General features: G+C 34.7%; 2 protein-coding genes across 3 annotated transcripts; one reads left to right on the top strand and one right to left on the bottom strand.

Moving 5' to 3' along the window:
- Positions 1-1,842: 1,842 nt before the first annotated feature.
- Positions 1,843-6,591, bottom strand: LOC143468969 (sphingomyelin phosphodiesterase-like). 2 transcript variants are annotated; one of them, XM_076966465.1, is made up of 12 exons: positions 6,339-6,591; positions 6,000-6,207; positions 5,546-5,650; positions 5,201-5,447; positions 5,008-5,124; positions 4,831-4,926; positions 3,761-3,931; positions 3,478-3,629; positions 3,229-3,372; positions 2,702-2,897; positions 2,311-2,416; positions 1,843-2,226 (listed from the first exon to the last, which is right to left on the bottom strand). In XM_076966465.1, exons 1-12 carry the CDS (start codon positions 6,551-6,553, stop codon positions 2,082-2,084), a joined length of 1,902 nt encoding a protein of 633 aa, XP_076822580.1. In that variant the 5' UTR covers positions 6,554-6,591; the 3' UTR covers positions 1,843-2,081. The 2 variants fall into 2 exon arrangements, with proteins under 2 accessions (XP_076822580.1, XP_076822581.1); XM_076966466.1 differs by having other exon boundaries at positions 5,008-5,115.
- An 8,092-nt stretch (positions 6,592-14,683) lies between these two features.
- Positions 14,684-17,399, top strand: LOC143469710 (uncharacterized). Its single transcript, XM_076967500.1, has 6 exons — positions 14,684-15,174; positions 15,484-15,556; positions 15,780-15,982; positions 16,075-16,189; positions 16,369-16,468; positions 16,640-17,399. Exons 1-6 carry the CDS (start codon positions 14,741-14,743, stop codon positions 16,843-16,845), a joined length of 1,131 nt encoding a protein of 376 aa, XP_076823615.1. The 5' UTR covers positions 14,684-14,740; the 3' UTR covers positions 16,846-17,399.
- The last annotated feature ends 1,490 nt before the right edge of the window (positions 17,400-18,889 follow it).

Below are 18,889 nucleotides of genomic sequence, written 5' to 3'. Positions count from 1 at the left end.
TTTGAAATCTTGACGTTTTCACTTAAATGATTCGGGTAACACTTTTGTACAAATAATTAAGGTAATCGAGGTTATTAAAACATGCAATGAAGGTTAGCTGTGATAGTTTGAAAATGTTTTTGAAAATTCCATTTGCTTCATACGTTAGAAATAATCCTAAAACATTTTTTCCTGACCTCAATCACCTCAGTTATAATTTTTTGCTTCTGTAGTGGTATAGGCACTAATGACTAATCTATACCACGCACTAACGCTTTGCGTTTGGTAGCAGGACATGCAGAAAACAATTCTCAGCAATGTTTGAGGAAACGTGATTGCAATGATACAGTATATTTATTTGCGCAAAACTAACACAAGTTACGCTTGCTTAGCCGTATGTGCTTGACTTTTTACTTAAACATTAGATCCCGTGACAAGTTAATATTTTGCGATGTTAAAATAAGTGGCAAGCGTAAACATAAACAGCAGCACCACAAAGCTGATGCAAAGCCGTATAGTGCTAAACAGGCATAAAAATTGACCATTAAAACTGACCTTTGATAGTCATTACTCATTACTCATTAGTCATTCAGACTGACTAACCTAATCGGCAATAATTAATTAGGCCTGGTTGGGGAGGCCTTGAGAAAATGCTAAATCGCAAATGATGAATAGTACTGCAGGCATACGCAAACTGCTGAGTTTTAGACATTGCACGTTCTTCGAATGACCGTTCACCCGCTTTGGGCCAGCCTTTCGTCCCTCTCTATAGCACAATCAATGACTCTTATATAGACTGACATTTTTTTGGGTTTAATGGAGACATGGATAGTAGCAAACGGCATTATTGCAGAAATGTATTAAAAGTCTATTTTCAAAAACTGACAAACAAATTTGGCAAAATAAAGAAAAGTGGATAGCTTGTAACTTTTCCTAATTATATACCCACCAAATTTCACGTTAGTACGTTAAGAAATGTCTCGTCAAATCACATTTTCAATGGAAAGTTACAAATCTTCCTTATCGAAAACTATCAGTCGTCCGCTCTCCTTGCTGGGTCTGTATTACCGGAATGGTATACCTGTCTAAAGACCATTGACACACCGAGGTCATTTTGATAATTGTTCACATAAGACGGTAAAGTTTCATTTGGTAAATGAAACAGATAAGTTTATAACAGCGCACACAGCATAACAGCGCATAACAGCGTTCTGTAAGTACAAGGATACCAATCGAATTTAGCCGAGGCCGAGGTGATTTAAGCTCTCAGGTCCTCGAAATGTAGCAAAATTGAAGCACAAAACTTGACTGAAGGAAAAATAAATCAAAGTAAGATATACCGGTATGTCTAACATTTAGAAAATTCAAATGAAACTAAGAAATCCTTTTTCATAAATAGCGGAATTAGAAATTAGTTTTGTGGTGTTTGTTTATCTTTCATTAATTATTATTATTATAGCACCATACTATTATTCTTTGCTGATTTGATAAAATTTCCCTCAAATTCAGTCTTACATTTACATATTTGACATTATTCGTATTGGTTGTTTTTTGTAACCTTGGTTGTTAGGTTTTGCGCTATATATTGAAAAGACGCCAACAGTTGATGCAATAAGAAAAACACAACATTGAGTTAAATTTATTGAAGAACGACGGAAGATGAAAGTACTCAGGCAGTTTTAAAGTTATAACAGCAATCCTATTGATATAACTACACATTTTCTATGAAACGTAAAACCATGGCCTCTGGTTGAGAGACCCTGACCTAGGTTAAACATTACAGTTAACCTACCTAACTTCCTACCTTAACATACCCAAACTAAATGTGACAATTAATGTGAGGGTGCATACATTTTAGCACTACGTTTACTGTGTCAATATCATGTTATTGTATAATGTACGAGTGTATAATACATGTCAGATAAAAGCAATTATATACAATACAATTATGGTTTATTTCTTATTTGATTGATACAGTCAAGTAATTGTATTGGTATGTTATAAAAAATGAATATATAATTATAGTTTTTAAACAGCCTCCGCTTTTAAAAATTACTAGCAACATCCTTAATGTTGTTTACACTCTATTTAATTCTGAGAATCTAGCAAAAACTGTCATCGCCCGTTCTGCATTGCTTAATGTCGCAAATGTAGTATTGTTTGCATGCCTCGTCACAAGATGACAACCTTGCATCTTTGGTTGAATGTTGATAATACTGCTGGAATATTTCATCATCAGCGTCAAACCTAAATATTACACACGTGAAGTAGACAATTCTAACATTCTATTCAGCGGTGCGGGCGAAAAAAAGTGTTTAAAGCTGTTTTTACCTGTCAAGTAGTTTATCAAATTCTGATGCTGATAAATTCCTCATGCCATAGTCTTTGGAAAATGTATATTCCAGTTCCCATTTGGGATCATTGGTCAAATTTGCATCTGTACAAAAGGGTCAGCTGTTATTGACTTTATGACAAACGTAATGTATGTTAATTGTAACTGTACAAGCGCAGACAAATTTATTTGATTATGTATTACAAATACGATATCTATTTTTCATAAAGTTTTACATTTTTTAAAGGCTTACATTTTTGCAAGCCGTAAATATAATTGCATTGAAAGATGCTGGTTGACTAAACAACTTTTTTACAAAGTATGAGCGAAATACAGTAAATGTATATTGCAACCAGAACAATACTCAAAAAAAACAAAACTTCAAAGCACCAGTCATATTTAGGATATATGTGTCTGCATCAAGTAAGCTATTTGTTGTCCCTTTGTAGTCACCGTCCATTGTGTAAATTCTGTAACCAGCATTCAGGTCGGAATATTCAGAGTAGGTGGTGAATCCTGGACCGATAAAACCCACTATGCTTATGTGTGATGGATCATTTTCGTCGTAATACATTTTCAGCTCGTCCTAAACAGCAGTATAGTTACCAATTAAAACAAATTTATTTGTGTTTTCATACTTTTAATATACTTAAATTTAATTGTTTATTGCAGTTTTAATTGGTTTATTATTACCACTTGGTTTAGTTTTTTGGTGTTTGCTATACTTTGCCTGGGCAAGCGTTAAAAGTTCCTTTTATGACCTCACCAAAATCATTTACAAAATTCATACAATGTTGTCGTACAGTTTATAGTGTATTGAAAAATACAGTAAAATGAAATATCAAGTCTCATTATATACATATTAAATATTTTTATATGCATAACCGATATGTAGAATTATGTTAGATTCAACTTACTGTATGTGCATGGCCAAAAAACTGAGCAATTATTGTATTCTTGTATCTATTAACGATGTCGTAATAGTTGTAGCTCCACGACTTTATACAGCCATTTAGAAGACGATGCGTAATTATAAACACACTTTCATTCTGGTCTTCAGCCTTTGAATGTATAAAAAATAGATACAGTCTCGCAAACTATATATAGTAATATGCAAGACCCAAAGACGGAGTTCTAGTTCTGTAATAATCATATATATGTCTCACCAGTTGCATAACTTTTGCGAACCAAGCTAACTGATCCTGAGGATCAACTGAGTTGTCTCCGACCAGAAGCCACCAGGAGTCATCACTACAGTAATTTGAATTGAGAGACACAACTCGCAAACCAGGTCGAATAAGCGTGGAATAAAAGCCACCTGGGATTTAAGCGTAAATAGGGAAAAAGTCATAGAAGCGCTTTATTTACAATTTATAAACGTTGATATTAAATATTATAACAATAATATTTTCGTGAAGATGCAATAATCAAAGAAAAATCGTAATTAACCTTGCTTCACTGTAGCCAGATCATTTTCCGGTATCCAATTTGACCAGCTATCGTAGACTGTGTCATAGAGCCAGCTGATATCTGCACCAGGCTCATGATTAATAGAACTCGGAGGATAGGAATTCACTGGAGCACTTTCGTGGTTACCAAGAGCAGCATAAACTGGCGTATCTGATATATTTTTTATAACAATGTTATAATACAAAGTATGGAAAATAACCAGTGAAATAAAACCCGTTGCGTATACATGTTAGCGTAGGTACTTGAAAGCTATTTTGTTTGCCAATCACGTTAAGTATACATATGTAGATGCTCTTTGAACGCCAAAGTTTGATAAGTTTTGCTACAACGTCACAGACTATCTAGCCTGTATAGGTCAGTGGTTCCGGAACTTTTTTGAGCATGACCCACTTTTCATACATTATCTGTATTCATGGCCCCTTTTCTCCAATCCATATAACGTGGCTGTACTATTTAACATTTAATTCAGGGTGATGAAGTGGACTTAAAAGAAAATATTACTTTATTTACAAGTCGGATTCAATACCAGATTCAATACTTCTAGATTCAATCTAGTCAGAGTAGATTCAATACTTCCGTGCGGAAAAGAGCGTCATTGTCAATGATAGCGGTGTAAAATTATTACAATTGAAAGTGCAGGAAACGTAGAAATCTATCCAATAAGGGTCCTGATGCACGCTCCCCCGAAGTGTCTTAAATTTGTATGGTCTAAAATGGCGTATAATAATGCATAATATTTTGCTTTTTTCTAAAAAAGGTTGCATGCTTTTTTATGCCCTCACGCCCAGTTTATGACCCCCCTAAATATTTCTGTATGGTCCCCAAGTTGGAAACAACTGCGATATATAGGCGATAAAAAACTTGTGATAAAATGAAAATCATGTCGACCCAATAACTTTCACAACCACATTTGTTTAACTATTTTATATATGGCTATGAATTACTGACAAAACTAATGACATATTATTTCCTAAATGTATTAAGAATAAGCATAGGAACTTGTATTAAACTCTTATTTTATATTATATTAAAGCGAAAAGGCGTCTTACCTGGAAAATATGTTTTTAATAAAGTCGTCCAACGATTAATTTTGTCAATTTGATCTTCTTTGGTCTGATTCCATACATCATGAGCGGGAATATCACCTATATAATGAATAAGTCTTGTTTCCGTTATATTTTAACATTGCTAATTGAATTGAAGCATTTTATGCAAACAATTCATACCTGCGAACAATATGAAGTCTAAATCATCTCTTTTCGCTGCTTCCATCATTCCTTCAACGGTCCGTCGTGGCATGTCACAATTTCTGTAATCTCCCCATTTTCCAGCACCTTCAAAAGCTAGAAAAACAGACTTTAAAATTTTTATTTAACTGTATGTAGGCTATAGAATTCAAAACATATATGCTATTCGTACCGTCACTTGGTGTTGGGTCGTTATCTCGACAACACAAAGGTTCTCCACACACAGCACTTGCTCCCGATTCATATTTCACATCCATGTGAACATCGCTGAAAAATAGAAACTTCGAAGTAGGCGCTCCATCACTGGGTACTTTAGGTGGCTGATATGTTGGCACTGAAGTACTTGGCAACGTTACTTTCCATTCCGGAAGAAAGCCATCGGGTTTGACGCATTGGTCTCCCAATAGCCAGTAACAAAGCTGTGCACAATATACCTTGCTAAAAGACTTTTTGACATTTGAAATTATAAGTGATATGAAATTACAGTTACTACTATGTAAGATTGCAACTGCTTTACCTCATCCGGCTTTAGATTGTTTAAGACATAAAAAAATTCAGTTTTGAATTCATCCACCGCCATTTCACAAACTCTTTCACTGAGAAGATCACTTAAGCCTTGGATCTATTTTAACATATTAGAAATAAGATTACTAAGATAACGCTCTTCCAAATAGCTTTTTCCGTAATGGACACATTTCCGCTTGATACTATAACGAAATCATAATATCTAACTGTAAATAACTTCACATATACAATACTTATTAGATAAAATGCAACACAAAAAAATGAAAATTAAACTGAAAGTAATAACTCGCATAACAACCCATTGAGATTTGTGTCACGAAGTTTCACGTTTGTAGTTTAACAAACGTAATAATGTATATATAGGCTAAGTTCATTTTCAGATTTCTACGGAAATTTAATTTATTATTGCTTCCAATTTTTCTTTTTATGTATTAATAGTCGCTTACTTCTTCACAAGCTCCCACCACAGCAGCAGTAATGATTTCTTCTCCAAAGAAACCACTTAGTATGTCTTGAAGCAACATTACACCAGATTCACACAACCCACAGGTTGTTTTTTCGCGGTATACTAACTCATCTATTGCATTGCGTTGGCTGGATGACAAAATATCTCCTTGATTCAATATGCGTCGAACTACTAAAAGTCCGATATTCCTGCATTGTATAGTTTGTATTATAAAACAAAATAATGTACTATACCTTGTATATACTTTATAAGCAGATACAGTACTTTAATTTAATCGAAAAAATAAAACATATGCATGGCAGTTTTTTGTAACTTATACCTTTTCAAATGAAAATCCTTTTTTCCTTTATGTATGTATTTTGTTGTGTAGAAACTTGTAAGCAACTTCGGGTCAAATTTATCTCCGTTGATCAGATTTCCGAGTGGAACGACATCATTTACTATTGGCCATTTCGAAATAGATTTGGCAGAACTGTCATGAAGAAAATGAGCTACCAAGACCAGCAGAGTCACCAAAAGTCCTATCTGACCCATGTCAACTTAAACACTATTACCTGTAACATTTTTGCAGCTGTGTGAAAGGTAGGTGAGCGCAAGGAACAACAAGACATTATCTACGCCTGATGTCTAATTTATAACTTTTACCAAAGTGAGATAATTTAAACAAAGATAGCATTTCCTCCGTAATAGTGCAATGGCATAGCATGAGGATCTTCTCTAAACGTACTCATAAATTTGTTAAATCTATCGAAAGGAGGAAAAGGTTGTTTTGAAAGAATAAAGATTGGTCCACATCGTTATAGCCTATCTTTTCCGATTGTGAACTATACGGCTCCATTTTCTATCTCGTACAAACAAAAGTTTGAAATCTGTGAAATAAACATTTTTATCCTTCTATAGATAAGAAAAGGCATGTCATAGTGATTTTTAACCTTTTTAGTTGCTATACGTATAATATAGATTTTATCAAAGTAAGAGAAATCCGAAATAATTAATAATTAATTAATTAATATTCTGTACTGACAAAATATTTAGTACAAAAAAGATTCTGTGCTGACATTTCTAATATAGAGTAATTTATAGTTCTAATTTTTGTCAAGCTTATCTGACACTCATAAAGCAGTGTACTTTTCAATGGAGTTAATTGAAACAAAATAAACAAAGCGCAAGATATGCTATAGCTTTACCTAAATTGCTTATCTTTGACAAACAGTAAAACACGTCATAAGTTAATATGTAGCACATTTTAAACGGCGGATATATGGCGTTAAGGTAAATAATTGAGTTAGCTATTAATTTATTAATGCAAAGCCCGGGTGCTTGCAGCTGAGACAAGCAGTCACTATTGCCTTTAAATGCTAAAAATTACTCTACAACAACGAAGTGAATAATCTTGGAAAATTTCTCATATCATGTTATTATACTTAAGCTTTCAGAAAGATCCATTTGATGACTTATCGATAGAAATTGGCACGAAACACACACTTGAAGCATTTTAGATAAAATTAACTCAAAGGAATATCTCAAATTGAAAAACAAAGTTATATAACACGCTGACCTGTTGAAGCTAATGAATGTATCTTCTAATTTGTGGTTCATGACCAATAGTCTCCGGTTGAATCGATTGTGTATGTTTTCCTGATCTTTTCTATCTTCTTACCGCATTAACGTATTTTAAAAAAACAACGCATTATATGTTTGCAAATTTTTTTCAGTTTTTTATCTGAAAACGTATAACAGAGCACTATTACAGTATCGGGACCAATTATGCATTCCGAGCATCATCAGCATAAATAATTAAATAAGTTGAATACATAAACGAGTTGTTCACTTTTTATAAACCATGTTATATCGATCGTATACGCAGCGTGATATTACTGTAACAGACTCTTAGTGTCTATAGTGGCTCTAATAAACCTAAGCTGATGTGGTTAAATTTGTAAAATTGCAAAAAATAGCTGTTGAGTATTTGATATAAGCAGGTTAATCTCATGGCTGAAAATTTCTAGTTTCAATACCTTTGATAATTAATCGTTTCATGCGGGTCTTTTATATTTTTTATTGTTTAATTAAAGTAAGCGAATGAAAGTGCATACAAATTTCAAAATTCTTGCGTAAATGTTGTAGGTTTGTTTCTTATCTATTCTGTGATACGCATCGTCAAATGTTCCCACAGTGCGCATCTATACGTCGTAAGGAATGATTAACATTGCACTATTCTATGAAAATATTTTCTTTTAGAGGATGCATAAATACAATATGCTTTCATATAGATGATTTTGACGTAAAGTTAACGAAGCCTTTTATTGTGGTACATTGTGAAACTTGAACTTTACACGAATGTGTCGCTGTAGATCTAAAATTCTACTATACATTTGCATTATCTATATTATACTTATACTTGTTCCATTTTTAAAACTTACATCATATTTCCATCAGTGGATGGCGGAGCCATCATGCAGCGACTCAAAGAGTTTCATAAAACGTTTATGACGTTTGTCATTTCGGTTGGGTAACTTGCCAGGCAAGTAATGTGTTATTGCGTTAAGGAAAATTGCTTACCTAGAACTTAGCCAGCATAAAAGTTTCATTGTGGCCACGACCACGAGAAACTAAAATTGAAATGTCTTTTATTTTGGGTTTTATTTTCCAACCCACCGATGTACAGCATTGAAATCAACCATCTGCACTAAAACCCACCGCCTGTTTATTTTGCGCTAGATCCGTTGTCAGCGCATTCAAATTTCAGCCTTATACTTTGGGACTGCGTAGTTTAGGTTTAGTACCGGTGCTCTTTAATTGTCAGCAATGAAATCCATTTCATTCTTTTTGATACGTTTACATGCAAGGTGCAAGCTATCTAGCTTTGGTCCCTTTTAATCGTGCATTATCACGCCTGATATCTTTATACTCCAGGATTGTTTCTGTAGCTCCGACAACGCGCCAATGACAAAATATGAAATCAATTATGACTAAATTGTAATGTATGGTTTTTCGTCATTGACTGTGGGAAGAAAAAAGTATGGTGCCAATCTTGTTATAGGATGCTAAAACAAGAGTAAAATGCATTCATAAACAATCAATGAGTAAAATAAGCGGCAAAACCCCTGAGGCTTAAAAGTGCAAGATTTTAATTATACTTCAGCAGTGTTGAAACGAAACAATCAATGTAATTGATAAATAAACCACAACGTGTCTTTTCTACTCGTCACGCCTCGTCACAGCTCTGTTTTTAGATTGTTTTATCGCCGTATTTTAGCATTTTTCTTTTGGAAATTGACTATTTCACCAAAGGTAGGACGCGCAGCCCGAAGTTAAACTGAGGAGAAAATCCCAAAACAAGTTGGCTTTTTAAATCAAAGAATAGTTGCCAGCCAGTAAACTGGAAAAAGCATTGTCACCAATATGTTAGGGTTAAGCAGTTATTACCAAAGCGATATCGCATATTTGGCCTCTTTTATGACGGAGATGGTGGAGGTTATATAGTTGCAATCTAAAAACACCTTGCTTGATGACAGGGGTTTGAATTAGGTATGGTAGTAGTGGTAGGCCAGCTAACGCGTTTTGAATGGAAAACCACTCTGTGGACCATAGGAAGATGGTTAGTGACAGATAATGTTTATTTTCAGCACAGAAATATCACAGATGACAGTACACCAACGGGTAAAGCGTTCTTGTTTTACGAAAGTTACATGGAGCCGGACTATAGGATGGCGCCAACACCTTAGACTGAGCTGTAGCTTAGCAACTACATTTATCAGTACAAATATACCAATGGTAAGCTAGTTTAGGCTTATTTAATGCAAATAGTCCTGATTTATACTTAATTACGCTTTATTTATACCTATTAATTGTCGGCCAAACAAAACATTTTGTTAGCACATAATCCAAATACCTGAGTCATCCCCATTGCATCTGTTTATTGTAACGTAATAAGAACCGCCATCTCGTCAAAATTATTCGTTGACTTTGGGTTTTTGCTACTTATTCATGACAATAACTGCTTAGTCACTACATATTCGATTTTCATATTCAGATTTTCGATTCGATATTCACTACTACAAGTATATTTACCGACAACTGAAGGGCCAACTTGTTGTTAGACTTGCCTCTAACTTTAAACATGATTAATCGGTTGGGTTAGGACAGAGGTTGGAGGAAATGTGGTCGTCAGGTAACAAGCGTTTTGTTCCAGAGTTATGCGATCTTTGGTTTACAAATAAATTTGCTTTAATTGTTAGTTTAGTTTTTCTCAATTTTTGACAAAGAATCTTTGCAAGCCGCGACGGAAAAGGCAAAACCGTTTGAAGTGTTTTATATTCAGAGCGTGAAAACAATTAAGTTATAAGCCCTAGATTTCTAGTTTGTTTTCTTTGTAGTGTTGTAGTGGTTAAATGCTATCAAATGCTAACAAGCTTTGCAATGTTTTGTTTCTGCGTACTTTTTAAATTGCGCCCCAACTGATTCCAGATGAACTGAAATGGAGCCGTCTCTCCTCTGTGTTAAGAGAATGAAATCACGAAAAGTTGATTTTAGCTGTTTAGGCTTTAATTGAACTTAGATTTAGATTAAAATGTAGATTTGGGTGAGGTTAAGGTTTTCATGTTATAAGTTTAACATTCAAGTTAGGTTAACAAGAAACCGTGAATAATGCCCTTAAACACACGATTTTTTCCGGTGAAATAGTGACAGTCAATAAATTTTCAAGTGATCGGACTATCGAACTGAAATTGTTCTTTTTGTTTTACGTCATTACGACAAGCCCCAGGTATTATTTTTGATTTGTAAATTATTACGTCACTTTTCAGTGTTGTGACACGTTTTGGACTCATGCACTGTTCCCTCTAAACTGTGCGCGTGCGCAACACTGTCTCCGCGCACAGAAAATCTGTGCTGTGCACAAGAAAAAAATCCAATCTGAATCGAAAATAAAATAAACGCATAATAATTGCCACAGTGTGCACGTCTGGTGTTGCTCACAGTGGTTCAAGGGACCGCTCAGGGAGTTCGTGTGTTTGCTCAGATTCGTGAAAAATTAGAGGGAACTTTGGACTCATGTAGTTTTCACTGTTTTATGTCCAAACAACGGTCAAGATTTTCCAGGAAAAATGAATTTGATTTAGGTTGAGAATTCGCCATGGTCATGACAAAACCGCAAATTTACGGCGGTGGCTATAATTAAAGAATTAATTTATTTGTAACAGTTGACTAACAAGAAACCTTAATTCTCATCTCGAGTTGTTAATGCGTCATGGTTATTGTCAAGTGCTATTTTTGCTCACAAGTTGCAATACCGATAAAACAAAAAAGCTCCAATACAATCTTAATGAAAATTTCACTTTCAAAAGTGTGTTCGACTGTTTATTTTTCACTTGTTCAAGTCTTATAACGCCATTATGTTTGGATTGCATTTACACATCAAAACCTGTTAACATCGTAAGTGCTTGTAAGTTATAATATTTGATAGATTAGAACAGATTCGACTATGACTTTATTATGCATTTTTTGATAATAATAAAACATTGTATAATGTCTTCTGCTTCTTTACTAAGTAATTGACAAAAGTGATAACGCAAAGCAGTGCAATGAGTACATGCAATATTTGTAAAACAACATTCCCTTTGTACTGTGTAATGGATTTATACAATTATACTTAAACAAGAATGCAGCTTTGTTGCTAAGCACGGCTACGACTTACACCAAAAACGGTTTTCTAGGTTGGTAACGTTTGTTTCGTGATAGTTGAAATCGTGTTAGCAAGAAATAGAGTGAGATCAGGTTTACCATTTTCCCGTTAGCTGTACGTTTTCTTTCAACCCCTGGCGCGGGTATAAAAGAGTGTAGTAGGTCAAGCCTTGTAAACGGTCATTGATCACACCAACGTGGAAAGAAAAATGGCTCAAAATCAATAAGGTTGACACCGTTTAACTTTTTTTGCCAATTTGTGAATTTTAAAGATCAACTAAAACAAAATGAAAATATCCATCCCAGGCCCAAGTACACTACATTTTAAAATGCCCAGGCAGAATAGGGTTAAAAGAAAGCGGTAAGGTTGGGAAACAGGTTATCTGGAAAGGAATTTTGAGTAATTTATGGCTAAATTGAAAGTAAATTTAGATTAAAACATATACTCTAGTTAGGTTGAGATTACTCGATTATAATTTATAAGTTAACTAGAAATCCGGTCAACTAGGTCTAAACGTCAATTTGTTGGTGAAACATCGACAGCTTTTGACAATTAATTGCCTAGCATGGATAAATATTTATATTTGCAATGGCATACCGTACTTTAAACCTATAATTTGCTTTCTAGTCTGATCAAAGTTTTGCTATAAGTACCGCAGCGTATGCAGCACAATCTTGCAGTACCGAATAGGCTTAGGGCTTAGGCAATCAAGCCTAAGTATAACTATTTCAAGATGAACAACCTTCTCGTTTACTAATTTCACAGCGAGGAAAAAAAGTGCGTTACAAAACGCCATGCGTGGTTTTGTGGTAAGGGTTCTTTGTGAGGTATATAATTCAGCGTGTCAGGATTGCTGATACAGTAGTAAGTAGGTCTAGTAATGTTTCTGATTTTCTGATTTTTTTAGTTGGTATTCCTCTCTGGACTTTTGTGATGATGTAAGAAATTAGACTTGGCGACTTGCTTTCTTTTCTTTATACTGGCAGTAAAAGTAATCAGGTAAAATCTGCAACTAGAAGTTTTTTAGTGTGTTGTTCAGTGCTCGGTATCAAACTATTGGCATGGTATATACAGTAACTAGCTTAGATAGTAGTCTACATGTAACACGATATTATGCAAATGAAAAGACTTTTGTGATCTGTAGGCTATTCTGTATTTGCGACAGCCAGCTACCGCAAAAATACTTTTTATTTGGTTAGTTGATCATTGTTATGTTGATCATTGTTGAAGTTTGAGTTGTTCGTGATGTAAGCTGGTGACTATCACTATCGCTTTACAATTACATGCAGATGAGCAGTAATTATAGCGATGGTATTTTGTCGTGTGTATGAGGCATGAATTGCGATTAAGGTTGGCATTTGTTCATTATAATGGATATTCGCAGTACCCCTATTTTGTGTGTAGCCCGTGTGTACAGTTATATAAGACACAGATGATCGATTAAGCAGGAAGCGTTTGTTCATTTGACTGTTTTGGGGATGTTTGTGTATAATTTTCGAGATGTAAATTTTAATTTGAGAACATGATTTCATGACTGACCGCAAAATGACAACCTACTTACTCAGTTTGCCATAAAATTCCTTTATCAAAAGTCTTTGCTAAATAAACAATACATCGATGAGAAAAAAGAGTACGTGCGAGTTTGGAATAGTTATTTTGGGAACAGTCAATATTTGAACAAGTTGTGGCCAGGGATGACCGAAAAATCAAACGATCTATTACACAAGTGCCGCGTAGAATGTAAGTTTATTTGTAAAATCGTGATATGATGTTTATTTCTTTCAACGTAAATTTCATATACCTTACAATTTCATTCGGTTTGTTGAGTTTGCAATCAGCACTAAGTGAATGTTGTTAAATACTAAGTCAATTTAGTCGCCAAACATACGTTTAAGGTGAGGGGCGAGTTCAACAACAGATTGACCTAAAATCAAAGAGTATTTGTCAGTAAATATACTGGTGAAAGGATCTGTACTAATATATAATGGTTAAGCAGTCATTGCTATAATAAAATAAGAGGAAGAAACTCAAATTCATCTCTTAATTATGACGAGAATACCGGTTTTTATGACGTTACAACAAAAGAAACAAAATGGTTGACTCAGGTATTTGGATCAAGTGTGAATCCAATGTTTGTTGTAACAGACAAGTAACGAATTATATGTATTATTATTGTGTACTCAGTATAACAGTAACATTTTGTGTTAAATAAACCTAAACTAGCTTACCTTTGGCGTATTTGTGCTGGTTAATGCAAAACGCTACAGTTCAGTCGTGGCTGTTGGCTCTAGGCCAGACCAGGAACGTTAACAGACGTAAAAACAAGATTGCTTTATTAGTTTATGTACTGCCAATGATAACATTCCTATGCTGAAAATTAACACTACCTGCCACTAATCACCTACCTACGGCAACGTATTCCAGCCAAAACGCATTAGCTAACCTTCCATACCTAATAAAAACGTCAGTTATCAAGCATATTGTTTTACAGAGTGACTTCACCATGACCTCGATATCCGCCATAAAAGAAAACCAAATTTGCGACACAATTTTGGCAATAAGGCCTTAACCACTACATATTATTAGAAGTTCATTCTTCGGTTTGTTTACTGACAAGTACTCTTTGATTTTAGGCCAGCTAGTTTTTATATTTGACCGTCACTTTAAGATAAACTCTGAAAATCTAAGGCATACAACACTCACATAGCCTATACGTGAGTTTCGTATACTTTAGATTAGAAGTAAGTAAGTTGCTTGGCAGGATTTCTATGACAGGCTATCTTAATCCCAAAGTCTTATTAATCCAACTTCTCGGTTGGAAATAGCCTACTGTATTTTTGGCAGTTGTTTGCTATTGTATTTAATAATAACGCGGCATCTGATCCAAACTTTTGAAATTATACAAAAATATCAAAATTAACCTCAAAAGTAAGTATTCTTACGTCGTTATTTGTTTAAAAGCTCCCAAACCTATCACACTTCTTTATTTTACTGTATTTACATATTAGAACACGGAGGTATAGGTGCTGACTAAAATGAATAAAAGTAGCAAGAACGAAAAATTGTACCCATGTGGTTTACAAGATAAACAGTGGAGCTGGTTGAAGCCAGGCTTTAGCGGCAAAGTTCTGTTTTTGGTCTTCTCGTCTATACTGTTGGCCTTGATGGGGTCTTCTGCCAGGGGTGAATTATTCTTATTCGCCGTCATGCTATGGAAGAATTGGGATGATTTCTACTTTTTCTATCCACGAGAAAATAACGATTCATTGGCAAAGGTTGACGATTCTTTTCAGTCTGAAAGGAATTCAGTAAATGTTTCGGAAGCGTCCAAGATTCTGAGTCAAAATAGCAATAATTTTTTAAACAAAGTATTGGAGGATTATTATCTACAAGACGTCTACATTCAAGTACCGATGGCATTGTTAACGTCGTACCTAGTATTTTTTGTCGTCGGAGGTTACTTACAATGGCAAGTAATACAAAAAGAAAGCATAATTAGGCTACACAACAAATATTCGAAGGTTTAAACGTATATTCTGTCGTTAACAAGCATAAGCATAGCATAGCCTAATAGTATGACCATATCATAAGCATAGCCTAAGGTTTTTTTCAAAAAACGCATCGTAATGCATCGTCATCGTTTATGAGCATCGTCATGCAAACTGCTGATTATACAGCATATAATTTTACGTTCCTCTTCAAGTCCGCTTTAAACTGCAGTTTAAATGTTCACTTCGCGGTTAAGGCGTATCACTACTTTCTTTGCTCTTGCTTGTAGGAACTATTATATCAAGAAAAGAGACAAAGCTGAAGAATGGAAATGCCAACCCCAACGATTTTTAACACGGGAGGTTTGTTGGAAATACTGACTTGTTTTTGCATATTTTTGCGATATCTTTCCGAGATTGTAGTTTTTTTGTTGCAGCATATTGCTTGTAATAATCATGTTATCTAAAATATGAGCGGACATCAAATATAATTCAAAAGTTCAAGATTGCTGTCAATATTTCTGTCAAGTGACGCTGTTAGGTAACACTTTTGAATACGAAAGTAAACTACATAGATTTACTCTAGAATGAAAGGCACGAAATTTACCTCGGTGCCGTATGTCTTCTTGTGAATGGAACATTTTCTGGAATTCTATCAACATACGTGAAAAACGGGGGAGCTCTGTCCAAAGTTTACTTCGATGTAAACAAATATGGATTTCCGTATTTCATAGTATCAACCATTGTATACTTCTTACTTCAAGATGCCGCTTCCTACTATTATCACAGGTGATACTTTGATGCAGAATATCATTCCTTACCGGCCAAAAAGCTTTAGCAAAATACTTATGTGATGGAAATATATTTATGGCAATATGCAGAATGCTTCATTGGCCTTTCTTCTATCGCAACTTTCACAAGTGGCATCATCGTTATCATTCCCCTACTGCATTTAGTGCAGTCGCCCTTCATCCTGTGGAATCCGTGGTGTTTCAGGTATGTTATATGCTGCTGTTTTCCGTGGAAGGATATATTTTGTGCATAGACCATTGCAACTAAAAAGCTTGTAAAAAGTAATATATCAAAATTTTAAATTAATAATAGGCTACCGCTAGACTAATGCTAGGTTATATGCATCGGTGGAAATTAACGGAGCAATTCGTGAATGTTTTCAGTTTCTCCTTCTTTTGCCCCTTTTCTTCGTACCCTTGCATTTCGTGTCCGTCGCGGGTTGTTTCTACTACCTTTATTACTACGGTCTCATAGATCATTCCGGTAATACTTGTTTTCAGTTTTCATGCATTTTTTGTATTTCTTAAGATAAACACATAATCCGGAATTTAGAGTGGGCCAAATTTATTGGATTCATCCCCATTTAAACTTTTGTTTTCGTGTTTTTATTTATTACGGTTTTTACATAAAAACACGTTGTAACTTACGTTATAGGAATCGACATGGAATCTATCTGGCCTTGGCAACCCCCCGTACGTTTTCACGACGATCACCATAAGTACTTTCATTGCAATTTTGGTTTCAATACTCTACTCTTTGATCGTTTTCACGATACATTAAGACGCACCGATCGCAAATATGGTGAGGGTATCTTCGGAGGTAAAGGTTCTCCTGCTGGTGAAAAAGCGAAGAAAGCATAAGTATACGTTTGCAATTTTTAATTTATATTGAATGTTTTTGATGGAAATATTTTTTCTTTTATAGTTTTAAGAAGTATTTATTTCCGGAAACATTCAACGATTTTTTTTTGCAAAAAAATTAATTTAATTTAAAAAAATTTGATTTCATTTCAACACCATTGATTAACATTAACATAGTTTTGTAATATTGTGTAATTGAGCTTCATTTATTTTTAGATATAGATTGCCTCTATACTTTTATACGTTGTTTAGTTAGACTTTATTTGGCGCCATTTTGGAAAATGACAGTTGCATTTTTATTAGCGAGAAAGCCACTACTTGATGCTGTATGTTCGTTGACATTGCGACTTTATTCCAATTTAGCGACTTAAGAATCTTATTCCTCTGTTGTAAAAGTTAACAAACGGTATAATTACAGTATAACTGTTCAACTTGTGCAATCAGCTGGAGCGAGCGTAGTTACTATTCTTCATCATGTTTAGTGTAGGATTGCAAATGTTTCTTAAAAGTCATAAAAAATCGGTGATATTCAGGTGAAATAAATAATCCTACCACACACGCCGCCTTATACGCTTGCATGAAGTTTATTTACACTCAGCATTTATTCTTCCCATTTCCGGTCATTAATGGCAACAATTAGTGTTGCTATTAAAGTGCAATTTGATTTATGGCTTTGCTGACTAAACTTTTTTGAAGCACTTCATGAGCAAGCAAACTATGAGCAAGTCATATGCGCAAGCAACATAAACCATTCCAGCCAGAAAATGGTTAATGTTCAATCAAGTGAGTACCTTCTAAATCAGGTGGCAAATAAGACGGTAGAGGTTGTTAAGGAATATTACCCATAGTGGTAGGCTGTTTTGTAGACCTGCTGGGCAGTTCTAAAATCGGACAATACTATACAATAAGAAAATCAAAAAGCCAAACGAAAAATGTGTGACAATCGAAACTTGCACAAAGACTAGCTCGGTAACCAGGGCTCGAGCGATGAGGAGCCACGTCGGTTAGGTTGTGGAAAGAGTTTCCTCAGTCCGAGGACAAAGATTATCATACCATATATAATAATTGATAATATAAGAATATGCTGCTAACTGGTAAGCTGCAAATTTTATATACTGTCTTTAAATGATTATGCTTTACCAATCAAACTACCCTCTCTTAGGTAACACGTTTAGTTGTTGCTCTCTGGATTATTCATAAACCATACGCATACTTGTAGACTTCACACATGCGATAATAATACCAGCATAAATCCCAATTGAACTAGGTATCGAGGAACAGTTTCAAACACCCTTCTTTGCTGAAATTCAATTTTAGTTCATACTTCGACTTGAAAAAGCGGGCCTACTTGTTTCTTTGATATTGATTAAATATATTTTTAAATATTTGTGGTATTTTGATATTTGGTTTCAAATATTTTCACTACATCATAAACATAATGTGCTAAAACAAGTTGTCTTCCCCATATACGAAATTGAGAATTATATAGGCCTACTGCATTTTAAATCAATTTTTGTCTAACGACATCAAATGGAAGCAAGCAGGTTGCAAAACATTCAGCAAAAATATAATTGTGTGCTTTGAGGTCGTGAGCAAATACTTACTTTACAGTAACTCTTCTTACAGTAACCGTTTAGTGTTTATTTGCTGGGACAACGGGGTTGATCGGCCATAGTTCAATTATTTTTACCGACAAATATTTGCATCACCAATCGAAGTCACGTCAACTATATGGTGAACCCAGCGGTTTGTATACCAAACAACACATTAAAAACGGGCTCGCATGTATGAGCGTAACGCACTATCTAAGGAGTAGATACAGGTAGGTGCAACACATCTACCGCTTAAAATGCTAGATTGTTGTAGCCAACAACTTTTGCCGTTTGTGCAGCCGAAAGAAATGTCGCACCGTGTGAGCTTAAATCATGTTTCCAGCAATGTTCTCGTTAATTTTGCAAGTGTCATATGGCAAAAGTTAAACCCTGTGCGTTAGTTTACGTTGTGCGCATTTCAATAGGCCTATACTGAAAATCCACAATATAAA

The sequence above is a fragment of the Clavelina lepadiformis genome, chromosome 8 (genome assembly GCF_947623445.1).
Source record: "Clavelina lepadiformis chromosome 8, kaClaLepa1.1, whole genome shotgun sequence".
In the NCBI taxonomy this organism is placed as follows: Eukaryota; Metazoa; Chordata; class Ascidiacea; order Aplousobranchia; family Clavelinidae; genus Clavelina; species Clavelina lepadiformis.
The sequence above is the reverse complement of the archived record's forward strand: the minus strand, read 5'-3'. Positions and strand labels throughout refer to the sequence as shown.